Source organism: Malus sylvestris, chromosome 2, assembly GCF_916048215.2.
Source record: "Malus sylvestris chromosome 2, drMalSylv7.2, whole genome shotgun sequence".
Taxonomy (NCBI): domain Eukaryota; kingdom Viridiplantae; phylum Streptophyta; class Magnoliopsida; order Rosales; family Rosaceae; genus Malus; species Malus sylvestris.
Window position 1 is genome coordinate 12931918 of NC_062261.1, and position 15059 is coordinate 12946976.

Sequence of the window (15059 nt, forward strand, 5' to 3'; positions counted from 1 at the left end):
GACTATAATACGAGGTACATTATAGAAACATTCAAGCATGCATGTTGTATTAATTTTTCATGTCTTGTTGGAGTTTCATGTGTATGATAGTTTCATGATAGTGATTCAGGGGATATTGTTTATGTTTTAAGGACATGACTCCCTTTAATTCTTCATGAATGCTGGCATATGACAGAAACTTGTTACTGGAATTTTGTCGCTCTTATTCTCTTGGCCACTGAAGTATGATTCCTTATATGGTGGCATGTGTGAAAAACAAGTGTTAGCTCTAGTGGGAGAATGTAATCTAATTAGAGATGCACACTAAGTTTATCACGTGCTTAAGGGATTGAAGTCATAAGAGATTGGGATAGACTAGACTTGTAAAGCTATCAGAGAATGCATTTGATCGGATATAAAGCTGAAAGTAATCCTAGTATGAATAGGTTTAACTATTCTGATATGATAACTTTGGTTTGTGGTGATAAGGTTATTTGTTTATACAATTTGATTTGGATTACATGATGGGAAGTAACCTAATCAAATACCACCACTAAGGATATATAATAGAGGTCCCTGGATTCACACTATTTATGAAAAATAGAGAGAACAAGCCCCATTGTTTGTTAATTGCATATAGTATTGTTGAGTCTAGAAGAGCTCTAGTTTTTCTAATACAATGGCTTCACAAGGTTAGTGGTTAATTGTATTTGTGATTTGCTTATTTCTGCAATTAACTATATTACAGGAATCTCAATTTTCTTCAATGATAACCATCTCATCTTGCATGCTTCATTATCCAATGACGTGCCTTAATGCATATCCCCATATTCCATCATCATTCAAATCAATTGGGATTTAGACAAATATTAGGTTTAAATAATTTAATATATTGCTGAAAGATAATTATTATGATTAACACAATATTATCCCACAATAATAATCGAAAATTATCTCAACTACTTTATCGTCCAATGGTCTAGAACCTTCCTCAATCAACGGCCTCGATTACTCGAGCTAATGACGTAAAATTGGGTACAAACAAATACATATAGACTTTTAACTTTTGTTCTTGACCAAATAGACGTTTGAGCCAATTATTTATTCTCTAATCGAGATTCTTGACTTTTGAGTCAATGCTTTGTTCTCTTACTGATTTCTACATATAAAAGCAAGACGAGACGAGAGCTGGAAACCAAATCAAGGAAATTGAGAGTTAATGATACAGAAAATGGAGAACATGACAGAAATGCTCCTTTCGTTTTTCCTTTTATTTATTTGCTTAGCAAAAGCTAGTACCTCAACGCCATCCCCGCTCCCCAACATTCACAACCAAACTCAACGTCCAAAACATTTTGTGTTGATACATGGAGGCTGTCATGGAGCATGGAGCTGGTATCAGGTGGCCACTCTCTTGAATGACTCAGGTCACCGGGTCACAGCTCTAAACTTGGGAGCATCCGGGATCAACCCGATTCAGGTAGAGCAACTCCCTTCGTTATCGGAATTTGTCGAGGAATGTTATAAGGATTAAGAGCATAAAAACTGAAAATATGACTTTAACCCCTCAAATTCAATTTTTTCCATATAAAACCCGACATAATTTTTTTACTCATAAAAAACCAAGTGACTAGGATCCACCTAAGTGAATTCATAAATTACATATTACTTTACACATTTTACTTTTTTAGATGCCTAAAATACCCTTATTGCATATTTGATGTGCACAAATAATTCTATATAGATTGTAAGGAAAGAGTTAATGATTTTGCAAAAAGAAAAATATGACATTAATGTTAAAAAATTCATTTCTGTTGTAGGCCTATTTGATTGAGCGATCTAGGGTTAGAGAGAGAAAGGGGTACGGCAAGCTTTAGGGAGAAGAGAGAATGATTTAATTGTGAGGTGTGTTTGATTCACCCCTTGTGCCTTTATTTATAGTAGTAGAAAGGGTAAAACCTTTTCCTTTAGGATTACAACATTTAATAGGTAATCTAGTCCTAATAGGAATATAAGATACATTCCCAGATTCCCTAGGATTTACACAATTACGTTCCTATTCTAAATATAACTGCAACACTCTCCCTTGAGTGTGTAAATACTCAACAAACCATCGCATTAGATCTTCAGCAGATAAAGTAGAATAGTTGATGAAGTCATCGGCACAACAGGTGATCGCGAGTCTCAAATTTACTTTCAAGTATGCATTTGTAAAATCTCACAAAAACCTTGCTATGGTAAAACCCAAGGAATTGGGAAAACCCATAGACTAAGGAGAAAAATAAGAAAATATGCATAATGTCTAAACATTCGTCAAACTGGACAAAGGTAGTGAACTCATCGGACTATGATCATCCCAGGATGGGTGCCTCATTAAAACCTCGTTAGGTAGCAAAAACCCAGTAGGAAAAATGCTCCTAATCGTAGGAAAAAGAGTACATTAAGATAATGTGAATATGCTTCTAGAAACTCCCCTTGAGTTAGACATAACTTCTAAATAAAAGAACTACAAGCGATTCAACTCAAATAATTTACGCATACCGATTCCTTGGACAAGCTTCTGAAATGTAGACTTGGGCAATGACTTGGTAAAGAGATTAGCCAGGTTGTCCTGGGAACGGATTTGCTTGACTTCAATGTTTTGATGCTGCTGTTGCTGGTGTGAGTAAAAGAACTTCGGCGCTATGTGCTTGGTCTTGTCTCCCTTGATGTATCCCTTCTTCAGCTGCTTGATACATACTGCATTGTCTGTCGTAGAAAGATTAACGACTGATGTAAGACCACTAGTGCTTCGAATATATTCCATATCTTCTCTCAACTAAAAGCACTCACGCGATGCTTCATGTAGGGTGAGAATCTCAGCATGGTTAGATGAAGTCGCAACTAGCGTTTGCTTGGTAGACCTCTAAGATATAGCGGTGTCTCCAACGGTAAAGACATAAACCATTTGAGAATGTGCTCTATGTGGGTCAGACAGATATTCAGCATCTGCGTAACCAACAAGGCGAGAATCAATCCGAGGGCCATAAAGGGCGGCAACACTTGGAGATTCACGGGTATAGAATAAGCCCGAATCCGTAGTACCTTTGAGGTAGCAGAAAATGTCTTTAACACCATTCCAGTGCCTGCGTGTGGGCGCATTGCTGTATCTAGCCAATAAATTCACAGCGAAGGAGATGTTGGGTCTAGTGCACTGAGCCAAGTACAATAAAGCCCCAATTGCACTTAGGTAAGGAACTTCGGGTTCCAAAATCTTTTCCTCATCCTTATTTGGACGAAAGGGATCTCGTTTAGCATCTAGAGTTCGAACGACCACGAGTGTACTCGAAGGCTTTGCTTTATCCTCATTAAAACATCGCAACACCTTTTGGGTGTAGTTCGATTGATGTACTAGGATTCCATCCGAACAATGCCCGATCTCCAGGCCGAGACAGTATCGAGTTTTCCCAAGATCTTTCATCTCAAATTCCGATTTCAAGTGTAGCAATTTCCTCAAGCTCTACGGGAGTCCCAATGAGGTTCATGTCATCGACATAAACTGCAACGATTGCAAATCCGGAATGTGACTTCTTTATGAACACGCATGGGCATAGTTCATTGTTCACATAACCCTGACTTGTCAAATATTCACTCAGACGGTTATACAACATCCGCCCAGATTGTTTTAATCCGTAGAGTGACCTCCTCAACCTAATTGAGAGAGTGTTCCGTGGTCTAGAACTATTTGAGCCAGTCAATGGAAGTCCTTCTGGAACTTTCATATAAATTTCCGTATCTAGATCCCCATAGAGATACGCGGTTACCACATCCATAAGTTGCATATTCAGTTTTTTGGAAACTACCAAACTGATTAGGTAGCGGAACGTTATAACGTCCATTACGGGATAATACGTCTCCTTATAATCAATCCCTGGGCGCTGAGAGAAACCTTGCGCTACGAGGCATGCTTTGTATCGTACTATTTCATTCTGCTTATTACGCTTCCTCACGAAAACCCTCTTGTAGCCAACGGGCTTCACGAGTGGTGGTGTAGGAACGATAGGTCCAAATACCTTATGGAACGATAGGTCCAAATACCTCATTACGCTTCCTCACGAAAACCCTCTTGTAGCCAACGGGCTTCACAAAAACCCTCTTGTAGCCAACGGGCTTCACGAGTTTGACCTGGGTTGCTTGTTTCCAGTTTGACCAATCGGTTCTACGTCGGCATTCATCGACGGAACGTGGTTCAATGTCATCGCTAAGCATGAGGTCAGTAGCTACTGAGTTCGAGAATGTATCGTCGACGATCATCTCATTCCTATTCCAAACCTCATCCAATATTGTGTAATTGACCGAAATCTCGTGATTTTAGAGAGGCTAGCATGTTTCATCTGAAGCATCATCGTAATCCAAAATAACCTCATGCGTTGGAACGGATGAGTGAGCAATGGTCGGATTCAAACTAGGGTCACTAGTTGGTGCCATTTTCCTCTTCCAAGGTTGTGAATCCTTTGAACCAAGGGGTCTGCCATGCTTCAGGGTCGGAACAGATGATTGGCTAGCCACCAATGTACCTTGCCGTATGGAAGGTGCAGCCTCCCCTCCTTCGAGGACAATCCAGCCTTCCCAAGCAGGTTGTTGACGTACATGGGGTACATCTATCCTTGCAGGTGTGTTTGAAGCGGGTATATGTGATCTTGTTACCTTTGCTAGATCATTAAAAGCATTTGACATGCTTTAAGCAATACTCTGAAGATCTATAATTCGACGCACTTCAGTTTCAGACCGGGTAGTGCAGGGATCTAAATGAGACATAGTGGGAGCATACCACGATAATTCGCGGTGTTTTATGGGAAAGTTAGCATGCTTATCTCCCCCTACGATGGGAAGACTGTCTGATCAAAGTGACAATCCACAAAATGTGCGGTAAAGAGATCTATCAAGGGTTCTAAGTATCGAACAATTGATGGCGAATCATAACCGACATAGATTCCTATTTTTCTTTAAAGACCCATTTTGGTACGTAGCAGCGGCGCTATTGGCATATAAATGGCACACCCAAACACCCGTAAATGCTAGACGTCAGGCTCGTATCCAGTGACCAACTGTAACGATGAATGTGGTTGGGTAGCGATAGGCCTCAGGCGGACCAACATAGCTGTGTGCAATATTGCATAGCCCTAGGCAGATACCGGCAATTTGGTTCACATAACCAAAGTCTGAGCTATCAATTGAAGGCCCTTTATGAAAGCTTCTGCCAGGCCGTTTTAGGTGTGAACATGGGGTATAGGATGTTCCACATTTATCCCTACTGACATGCAATAATCATCAAAAGTCTGTGACGTAAACTCTCCAGCATTATCTAGTCGAATTGACTTGATCAGATAATCAGGGTGGTTAGCCCTTAGCTTAATGATTTGAGCTAAGAGTTTAGCAAACGCAGCGTTGCGTGTGGACAACAAGCAAACATGTGACCATTTTGTCGATGCATCAACCAACACCATAAAGTATCTAAATGGTTCACAGGTTGGTTGGATAGGTCCACAAATGTACCCTTGAATCCTCTGAAGAAATTTAAGGGGGTCGTGAATAATCTTTGTATATGAGGGTTGAGTATTCAACTTCCCTAAAGAACACGCTTACCATGATGGGAGTCCAACATAGGGATGTAACTTATGCCCGTGTGAAGATTTGAGGATACGGAGCATCATGTCACGTCCAGGATGTCCCAAATGATCATGCCAAAGCAACAAAGTGTCCGGGAACTCAGGCATAGGGCCGGCCACACTGTGGGCTTCTATGCCGCAAATGGTTGTGGTGTACAACCTACTCGGCAAGCATTCCAACTTCTCGTGAATATGCTTCTGGCCATATTCATACGAAGTGATACAAAGAAATTCAAAACCATGATCTTCAGTAGTTTCAAGATGATATTTATTATCTCTAATATCTTTAAAACTTAGTAACGTTCTTCCGGAACGTGGAGAATAGAGTGCCTCCTTAATGGTCAGAATTGTACCATTAGACAACATGATACGTGCCTTTCCATATCCTTCAATCAAGTTGGATGAGCCTAAGAGAGTTGTCAAATGAGCTTTCTTGGGTATGATGTTAGTAAAATAGTGGCGTTCACGGAAGATGGTGTGCGTGGACAACTAACTTCCCCACTAGACATACCTAGAAATAAATTGATTGAATTGGTCACATGTATAAATATAAGTCCATTCATTAATTAAGCAATTCGAGAAAATAATATCCATTCAAATAACAATCCATAATTCAAAACAAACCAAAACCAAACAAATTATTCCAAATACTTAGAAAAATTGTTCAAAATTAAACCATAATCCTAGCAAAATAAGGGGTAGGGGTCGGCCACTCCTAGTGGGTTTGGCCACTAGGGGTAAACGCCCTAAATACATGTCTATTTTATTCATCCATAAGTGCTGACGCCTCCTGGAAATTCGATATCTCCATTGATGTAGTTGCATCTTCCGGATGATCCATATGTGCAAAGTTAGACTCACAACAGGAATGATACTTGGCAATAACCTCAGGGGAAGCTCGGCATACGTGTGACCAATGATCCTTTGATCCACAGCGATAGCACATGTCCAGTTTAGTAGAAGCAGCTTGAACGAGAGTTTTGCCCTTGTTCTTGAAGTTTGAGACCTTAAGGGTAAGTGGTGGACGCTGCTGGCTCATAATTCTTCCCTTAGGTGCGGCACTCTGTTGACCATGAGCCCGTGGTTAGGCTTGCCGCCCATTGCCACTGCCATGATGGTTCTTTCGTCGTTTATGGCTACTAGAATAGGTCGTATGCGCTTCAAGCGCGGCGTTTGAGCCAATGGGTCGAGCTTGATGATTCTTCATCAAAAGCTGGTTCTACTTTTCAGTGAGAAGTAAAACAGAGATCAAATCCAAAGACTTGGTGAATTTCTATGCCCTATATTGTTGCTACAGGACAATATTAGTGGCATGGAAGGTCGAATAGGTCTTTTCCAGGAGATCTGATTAGGCTAGTTCCACTTTGCAGAATTTCAACAGAGAACGAATTCTACAAACTTTAGAGTTGTATTCATTCACGGACTTAAAGTCCTAAAAGCGAAGATGCTGCCAGTCGTGTCTTGCTTCAGGCAAGTATATATCTTTCTGGTGATCAAAACAATCGGCCAAAGTAAGCCAGAGGGTGCGTGGGCCCTCCTCAACGAGATACTCAGTCTGCAATGCATCATGAATGTGTCTTCGGATGAAGATCATTGCAGTAGCCTTCTGAGCTTCGTCAACAGGTTTGTCAGCAATAGGTGTCTCGATGGTGGCTCTAATACCTTTTGCAGTGAGATGGAGCTTCACGTCTTGAACCCACTTCAGATAGTTTCTTCCAGAGACTTCTAGAGCGGAGAAATCGAGTTTGTTCAAGTTCGACATGTCCCTAAAACGGAGGGAGAAAACATGATTAGTCATATGGTAAACCATAGACATGTATCGTAGAACATACAGGTTCTATAGACATGTAGTGGTTTAATTTATGCATGAAAACTACAGGTTTCATGTGGTATGTTTTGAATGAAAACTTCGGGTTTCAAAGGCACTAAATTTGAAACTACAGGTTCAATTTAGTTTTATGAACAATTAGTTCATAATGGCAAGTTCCTGCAAGAAACACAGAATGCAATATACTAACTAAGTGTACTAGATTTGAGTTGTATGCGGGAACTCAAGTGTGAGAGCTTCGTTACTACGAAAGTATGTGACGGTTCCCAGTATAAAAATAAATTATTGAATCGTTAATGTCCAAAAGTGATATTCAAGTCAATAATTTTGGATTCATTATCAGATTAATGAACTGCGGGTCACTTTTAATTAATTCAATAAATCGGGCCATATGGGGTGGATTGTAGAAGCAAAATAATATTAACATACCGGTTAAATTATTTAGAATGCTAAAATAATAGCATTTGCCCTAAAATAATTTGGGCATGGGTGCCGTGGGTTAAAGGGCATGGGGTACCTTGAGTAAAAGGCATGGCCCATAGAAAGGGCCTAGGGTATGGTTGCAGGCCATGGGAGGGAAAAGGGACTCCCAGCCGTAGTTGGGTTCGGTTTTTGGGCCAAGGGGGTCACGGGGATAGCCCAGCAAGAGCTGGCCGAAAGTTTGGGTCGCAGGGAGCCCAGCCTTGTTGGCTGGCGTGTGAGCATGCAGTGCCCAGCCACATAGGCTGGAAATATGGGTGCTGGCCAAGAGGGCCGTGAGCTGCAGGCCCAACAGAGACGTTCCAGGCTGAAGCCTAGTGTCCTGGTTGCACAGGGATGCTGCGGTGCGGCACCAAATACATTCCCCCTTTTTTTTTTTTCTATTTTTCAATTCCCTTTAGGGTTTAGGAAAACCCTAAACATGCTTCTAATTTAATTTTATGCTTTGACTCACAAATTCCACATAACAATTTAATTGTGCGATGCATGAAGCAAATATATATATATATATATATATATATATATATATATATATATATATATATATATATATATATTGACAAATATATGAACATATACAATATATACATCGAAAGGAAACATAGAGGGGTTCATGCATCATGGGGAATGTTTTCATGCTTCGTGGACGTTTCAAATATCTCCTTTTATTTTAAGCATACCTAATTAGCAGAAAACTAATAAGCCTTTGAATGTGGTGGATGATAGCCTCCTCCAACAATGCATCAATTCCTTAACTTCTGGCAAGAGCGTGCTGATAACGTGTTGTAGGCCTATTTGATTGAGAGATCTAGGGTTAGAGATAGAGGGGTGCGGCAAGCTTTAGGGAGAAGAGAGAATGATTTAATTGTGAGGTGTGTTTGATTCACCCCATTGTGCCTTTATTTATAGTAGTACAAAGGGTAAAACATTTCCCTTTAGGATTACAACATTTAATAGGTAATCTAGTCCTAATAGGAATATAAGATACATTCCCAGATTCCCTAGGATTTACACAATCACATTCCTATTCTAAATATGACTGCAACAATTTCATATTAATATCAAATATGAGAATTATTGGCTTAATTCTATGCATTTGGCATTATGAGTTCATATATATATATATATATTTTACAAAAAAAAAAAAAAACTAATATATGTAATAATACATAAAAAAAACGTAATTTACCTACCATGTACAAAAATGTTATTTGATTCAAAATGTGTGTATATATACACACATACAAAAATGTGTGTGTGTGTGTATTTTTATAATTAGACCATATTAATTTACCTACCTACTATTTGAAATGTTCATTTCCAATGATGCAAAATATTGTATACCAACAACAAAATATTGCATAAACTTAGGAATTGGATCATGCTTTTGATTTTATCTTTTACCTACAAACAATCATATACATATTACTTTATATATTTTTACCAGAAAACGTCCCTAATAGGCTAATATATGTAATAATACATGAACAATAATTTGCCTACCATGTATACAAAAATGTTATTTGATTCAAAATATATAATCTAGGTTTTCTCAAAAAAAAAAAAAAAATATATATATATATATATATATTTTATATAATTGGAACAAATTAATTTACCTACCTACAAGATAGAGAAGTGTTATTTGTTTTAATTTTAAATTACATCTAAGGGTTTTTGTATAAAAAGTCCACATTACACTAGGATTTAGTGAAAAGAATATTAATACGATAATGATTGACCTCAGTCGGTCTCTCCGAAACTTAAACAAACCTTAATTATCGTTTCACGTATGTCGTGGTTTTGTTCTTGTCCAAATATGTGGCTTTAAGTTAGCAAATTCCTTATCTAGCAAATTAGAGTTGGGAATACTTTTCAACTTTAAATACATATGGACTTTGACTTTTGTTCTTGACCACAGACGTTTGAGCCAATTATTTGTTCTCTAATCGAGACTCTTGCCTTTTGAGTCAATGCTTTGTTCTCTGGTTGATTTCTATATATAAAAGTAAAGACGAGACGAATATTCAAACCAAATCAAGGAAACTGAGAGTTAATGATACAGAAAATGGAGAACATGATAGAAATGCTTCTTTTGCTTTTCCTTTTATTTATTTGCTTAGCAAAAGCTAGTACCTCAACGCCATCCCCGCTCCCCAACATTCACAACCAAACTCAAAGTCCAAAACATTTTGTGTTGATACATGGAGCTTGTCATGGAGCATGGAGCTGGTATAAGGTGGCCACTCTCTTGAAGGACTCAGGTCACCGTGTCACAGCTCTAGACTTGGGAGCATCCGGGATCAACCCGATTCAGGTCGAGCAACTCCCTTCGTTATTGGAATTTGTCGAGCCTTTGACAAAGCTCATGGTGTCTCTACCACCAAATGAAAAGGTTATCCTTGTGGCTCACAGCTATGGTGGTGCCGTCATATCTATTTTCATGGAGAGGTTCTCTCAGAAAATTTCTGCTGCGGTGTATGTCACAGCTATCATGTCTGGTCCTACTCTTAATTACTCAACTATATTTGCAGAGGTAATGAACTTCACACACACATAGATTGAGTTGCGCAATATGTCTTCTTTGTAGTGCTTTACTACGTACTATGAGTTAAAATTGACCATATGCCGTACCTTGTTCATCGTATCTTGTGAATCAAGAAGTATGATGATACAACTATATCTGTCTTGAGGGTTTCCTTAATGAACTTATTTGAGAGACACCTTGTTTGTACATATGTCATATCTTTTGTTCATTGTTGTCTGCATCCTACTGATCAATGAGACAAGGGTAACTAACACATAATTTTCTTGAAAAATGTATAGTTTGTTAAAACATTTGATTTTAAGGACTCTCGGTTCAGATATGATAAGGGGACCAGCAACCCTGCAACCTCCTTTATCCTTGGGCCTAAGGACATGGCGACAAGCTTGTACCAGCTCTCACCACCAGAGGTAACTCTTAGTCATTAATTAATTAAATTGGAACCCCTATCCGTGCTCTGTTAACCCTATTGGTTGTTGACTGATATAACGTGAAGGATTTTACCCTAGGGTTGTCGTTGGTGAGATTTGCTCCTCTATACAATTGTGATGTAATAAAGCTCACGAAAGAGAAATATGGAACAGTTCCTAGAGTGTTCATCGTGTCCCACCAAGACCATACAGTATTGTTGGATCTGCAAAAGTATATGATCAAGAACAATCCGCCAAATGAAGTGAAAGTGATAAACGGTTCTGATCACATGGTCATGCTCTCGAAACCCATGGAGTTGTTCATCCATCTCCAAAATATCGCTGAGAAATATCATAAACACAAGCATGGTTAATTCAGGCATACTGCTTGCGTCCAAAGCACCACAATACTACATCTGTAATATATGTTTGTATGATTAAATGAATAAATCAAAGAAAGTTGCTATTTCTAGCCCCGCCACCATTGTAACGAAAAAGGAAAAAACTGTACCAAACAAGTATTATACTATTATCCAAATATGTGAGAATGGTTTTTAAAGTAGGGGTGTGATATCTACACATCATATTTTACTTCTCACGCACCTTTTTAATTTTCGGCCTTCGGATCGGATGAATTGAAGAAGATCAACAGACCGAAATTAACAAAGGGTGTGTGAGAAGTAATTTGGGGTGTGTGGATAGCACACCCCTTTAAAGTAATAAGTACTAGGAATTATACGGGTTCATGAACTTTAGCTCAAGAGGTATGAAGTACTTCATGTAAATTTGTCTATACATTCTGGTGTGAATTTGAACTCTATTGATATCTCTTCTTCATAATAACTAACTATTCAATCCCCTAATGTAATCGCTCTATAAAAAGAAAAAAGGCACCAAGTACTACATTTTGATCTCGTATCAATTCTTTGTGTGAACAAGAATAGTTATTATCAATCCTTTGTGTCAAATAATAGTACAGAAAGTCTGCACCCAGTTGTATGCCCTTCAAAATCTCAGTACTGATATATATATAGCTTGAGTACGTAGATAATTATTTTCATATCTACTTTCAGTAGAAAATATACGGTGAAAGGGGTATTAAATCAAAATAATCATTAGCTCACAAGGAGAAGGAAACCTAAATTTTAAAGTAATAATATAAAATCCATGTTTATATCTACCCAAAAAAGAATTTTCATTTTGAGGTTCCTGTGGTGATATGATACTTTTAATATGACTTCGTGGTGAAAAAGGCTACTTCTAAAGGAATAAATGATTCATGTGATACGCCTATTGAACAAGAGGTGTGGTTATAGAAAAAGAGACATTGTTTCACAATGAAGAGATACAATAAATATACCAAGAGATATAACTCTTAAATAAAGGGTCACAACCATTTAACGAGGGCTACACCCATGGTGAATACCGCTTAGTTGTCTATAAATAAGATTGCTGTCAACCCATTTCATTCTATTTCTAGTTGACTTCCCTAAACGAGTCAAAAAAATATATCTTCATGTGCCAGTCTAACAACGGCTCTGGAGATCATACTTTCTTTATTAGTATGGAGAGTTAGGTTTTATGTCTGGGAGATTTAATAATTTTTCTAGAACCCTCTACGCACTAGAACTACTAGTCCAACAGAGGCCAAAAGTTATCCAAGAAACAAAGAAGCTTGTGGTGGAAAGAGTGTTAAGTCGACTCCTTATCCTAACAATGTCGCCTAGTGAAGTTGGCAGCACCGTCCCAAGAAGGGCAAGTTGGCGGGTCAAGTTGGCGTAAGAACAGGTTTCCAACCTCTGAAATGTCAAGTCAATATTAAATATAATTGGAAATCAATTATAAACCAACAAAATACCTTGCAAGGAAATTCAAGATCGGATATGAGTTCGGATAACTTCAGTATGAATAAAAATAAATTTTAAATGTACCCAATAGTATGAAACGATGCAAGGGGCAGGTCCGAAAACCCAAAATCGAAAAAAACCTAACGAAGCAAATTAAAATGTGAACAGTAAAAAAAGCCGAACAAAAATTAGGGAAATCAAATCAAATCGAATTCTATTGATTTGGTTTTGGATTTAAAGGTTAGGACAGTGAACCGAACCAAACACTTAAACTTTGAAACAACATCGTTTTACGCTTTACACTATCCCTATCTATTACATTCCTTGTCCCACCTTGTCGATCTCCAGACTCCAAACTCAAACCATGCCTCTAGCCTCCGTGTCATGCCCCATCCCTATATACATCTAAGATCAATTTGACGCTCGATTCTAGCCTCTAGGGGGTGCGAAATGCAAACAAGAAATACTGGACCTAAAACTAACAATATTAGGTATACTAGCGTGGTCTATCATAGTATTTTCAACAACTGGACAACAAAGTACAACCCTCATCAATAGGGTGACACACCCGTAGAAAGTCCCAAAAGAAATATAAGGAAAAGTACAAAGGTAACCTAATCGCTACAAGCTCTCTAAACTCTGAACTGCTATCCCAGTAATTCCTCGTATCTATTGACAACTGTCCAAATAACCATTAGCTCACAAGGAGAAGGAAACCTAAATTTTAAAGTAATAATATAAAATCCCTGTTTATATCTAACCAAAAGACAATTTTATTTTTGAACAATACTTGGCTGCTAAAAATTTAGCAGCCGCTCTTGTTTTCATCTAATTAGATTTGGACACGTGTCCAATTTGTATTTACAATTCAATTATTTGGACACGTGTCCAAATCTGATTGGAGTCAAGTATTGTTTTTTGTTTTTTTGTGGTTCATGTGGTTATATTATACTATAAATGCGACTCTTGAATTGAAAAGGTTATTACTTATGAATGATTAAATAATTCATATGATACGTTTGTTGGCCAAAAATCGTGACTCTAGAAAAAGATGCATTAGTTCACAATGAAAAAATGCATCTCTTCAATACGTAAACGGAATACAATAAATGTACCAAGAGATATAATTCTTAAATAAAGGGTTACACATCTTATAAAGGTTACACCTATGGACCTCAGTGATAGATACCCTTTGGTTGTCGTAAATAAGATTGCAGTCAATCCATTTCATTCTATTTGCAATTCACTTGCCTAAGAGAGTAATTTTCTTGTGTGGTCCCAGCCTAACAATAGCCATCACTAGAGATCATAATTTCTTTATTGATTGGAGAGTTAGGTTCTATGTCGGGAAGATCTAATAATTCTTCTAGAAGTCTCGACGTACAACCTACACTAGGATTTAGTAGTCCAACAAATCAAGTTGGCACCACCGTTTTAAGGACGCAGAATTATCGTTTTAAAAAATAGGGTAAAAGATTGTTTACTACTCTCATGTTTCGTGGTTTTCAACATTTAGTACATCAAGTTTTTTTCGCCTCAGATTCATACCTAAAGTGTAAATTTTGGGACAGTCTCATATATCCGTTAGTCAAACTGTTAAGTTTTCTGTTAACTGTGACGTGGCGCACTGACTGGGCGCCACGTGTCATCCGAGTTTTTTTTTTTTTTTTTTCTTTCTTTTTTTTTCTTCTTCCTTCTTCTTCTTCTTCTTCCTCTGACTGCAACTTTTTTTTTCTTCCTCCTTCTCCTTCTTCCTTCCTCCTTCTTCCTTCTTCTTCCTTCTCCTTCTTCCTCTTCTTCCTCCGAAATCTGAGGAAGTTTGTTTTTTTTTTTTTTTCCTTTATCTTCTTCCTCCTTCTTCTTCCTTCTTCTTCCTCCGACTGCAACCTTAAGAAGAAGAACGAAGAAGGGGAAGGAAGAAGGAGAAGAAGGGGAAGGAAGAAGGAGGAAGGAAGAAGGAGAAGAAGGAGGAAAAAAAAACTGAATCTGGGCATATTCGGAGGAAGAAGAAGAAGAAGAAGAAGAAGAAGAAAGAAGAAGAAAAAAGAAAAAAAAAAGAAAAAAAAGAAAAAACTAAATATGGGTAGATTCGTCGGAAGAAGAAGAAGAAGAAGAAGAAGGAAGAAGGAGGAAAGAGAAGGAAGAAGAAGAAGAAAAAAAAAAAAAAAAAAAAAAAAGCTTCCCCAGATTCGGAGGAAGAAGAAGGAGAATGAGAAGGAAGAAGAAGGAAGAAGGGGAAGAAAGGGAAGGAAGGAGGAAGGAAGGAAGAAGGAGAAGGAGGAAGAAAAAAAAAAAAAGTTGCAGTCAGAGGAAGAAGAAGAA

At 38.1% G+C, this 15059-nt stretch overlaps 1 protein-coding gene across 1 annotated transcript; it reads left to right on the forward strand.

Moving 5' to 3' along the window:
* Window positions 1-9952: 9952 nt before the first annotated feature.
* LOC126613919 (methyl jasmonate esterase 1-like) lies at window positions 9953-11356 on the forward strand. The gene is made up of 3 exons (XM_050281534.1): window positions 9953-10471; window positions 10762-10890; window positions 10977-11356. The coding sequence occupies exons 1-3, from the start codon at window positions 9992-9994 to the stop codon at window positions 11262-11264; spliced, it is 897 nt and encodes a 298-aa protein (XP_050137491.1). The 5' UTR covers window positions 9953-9991; the 3' UTR covers window positions 11265-11356.
* Window positions 11357-15059: the final 3703 nt, after the last annotated feature.

Bases quoted from the DNA above. Each gene is read 5' to 3' on its own strand.
- LOC126613919 (XM_050281534.1), top strand. From the start codon at position 9,992: ATGATACAGAAAATGGAGAACATGATAGAAATGCTTCTTTTGCTTTTC. The intron at 10,472-10,761 runs GTAATGAACTTC...AAAAATGTATAG, and splicing joins ACTCAACTATATTTGCAGAG to TTTGTTAAAACATTTGATTT. The intron at 10,891-10,976 runs GTAACTCTTAGT...TATAACGTGAAG, and splicing joins ACCAGCTCTCACCACCAGAG to GATTTTACCCTAGGGTTGTC.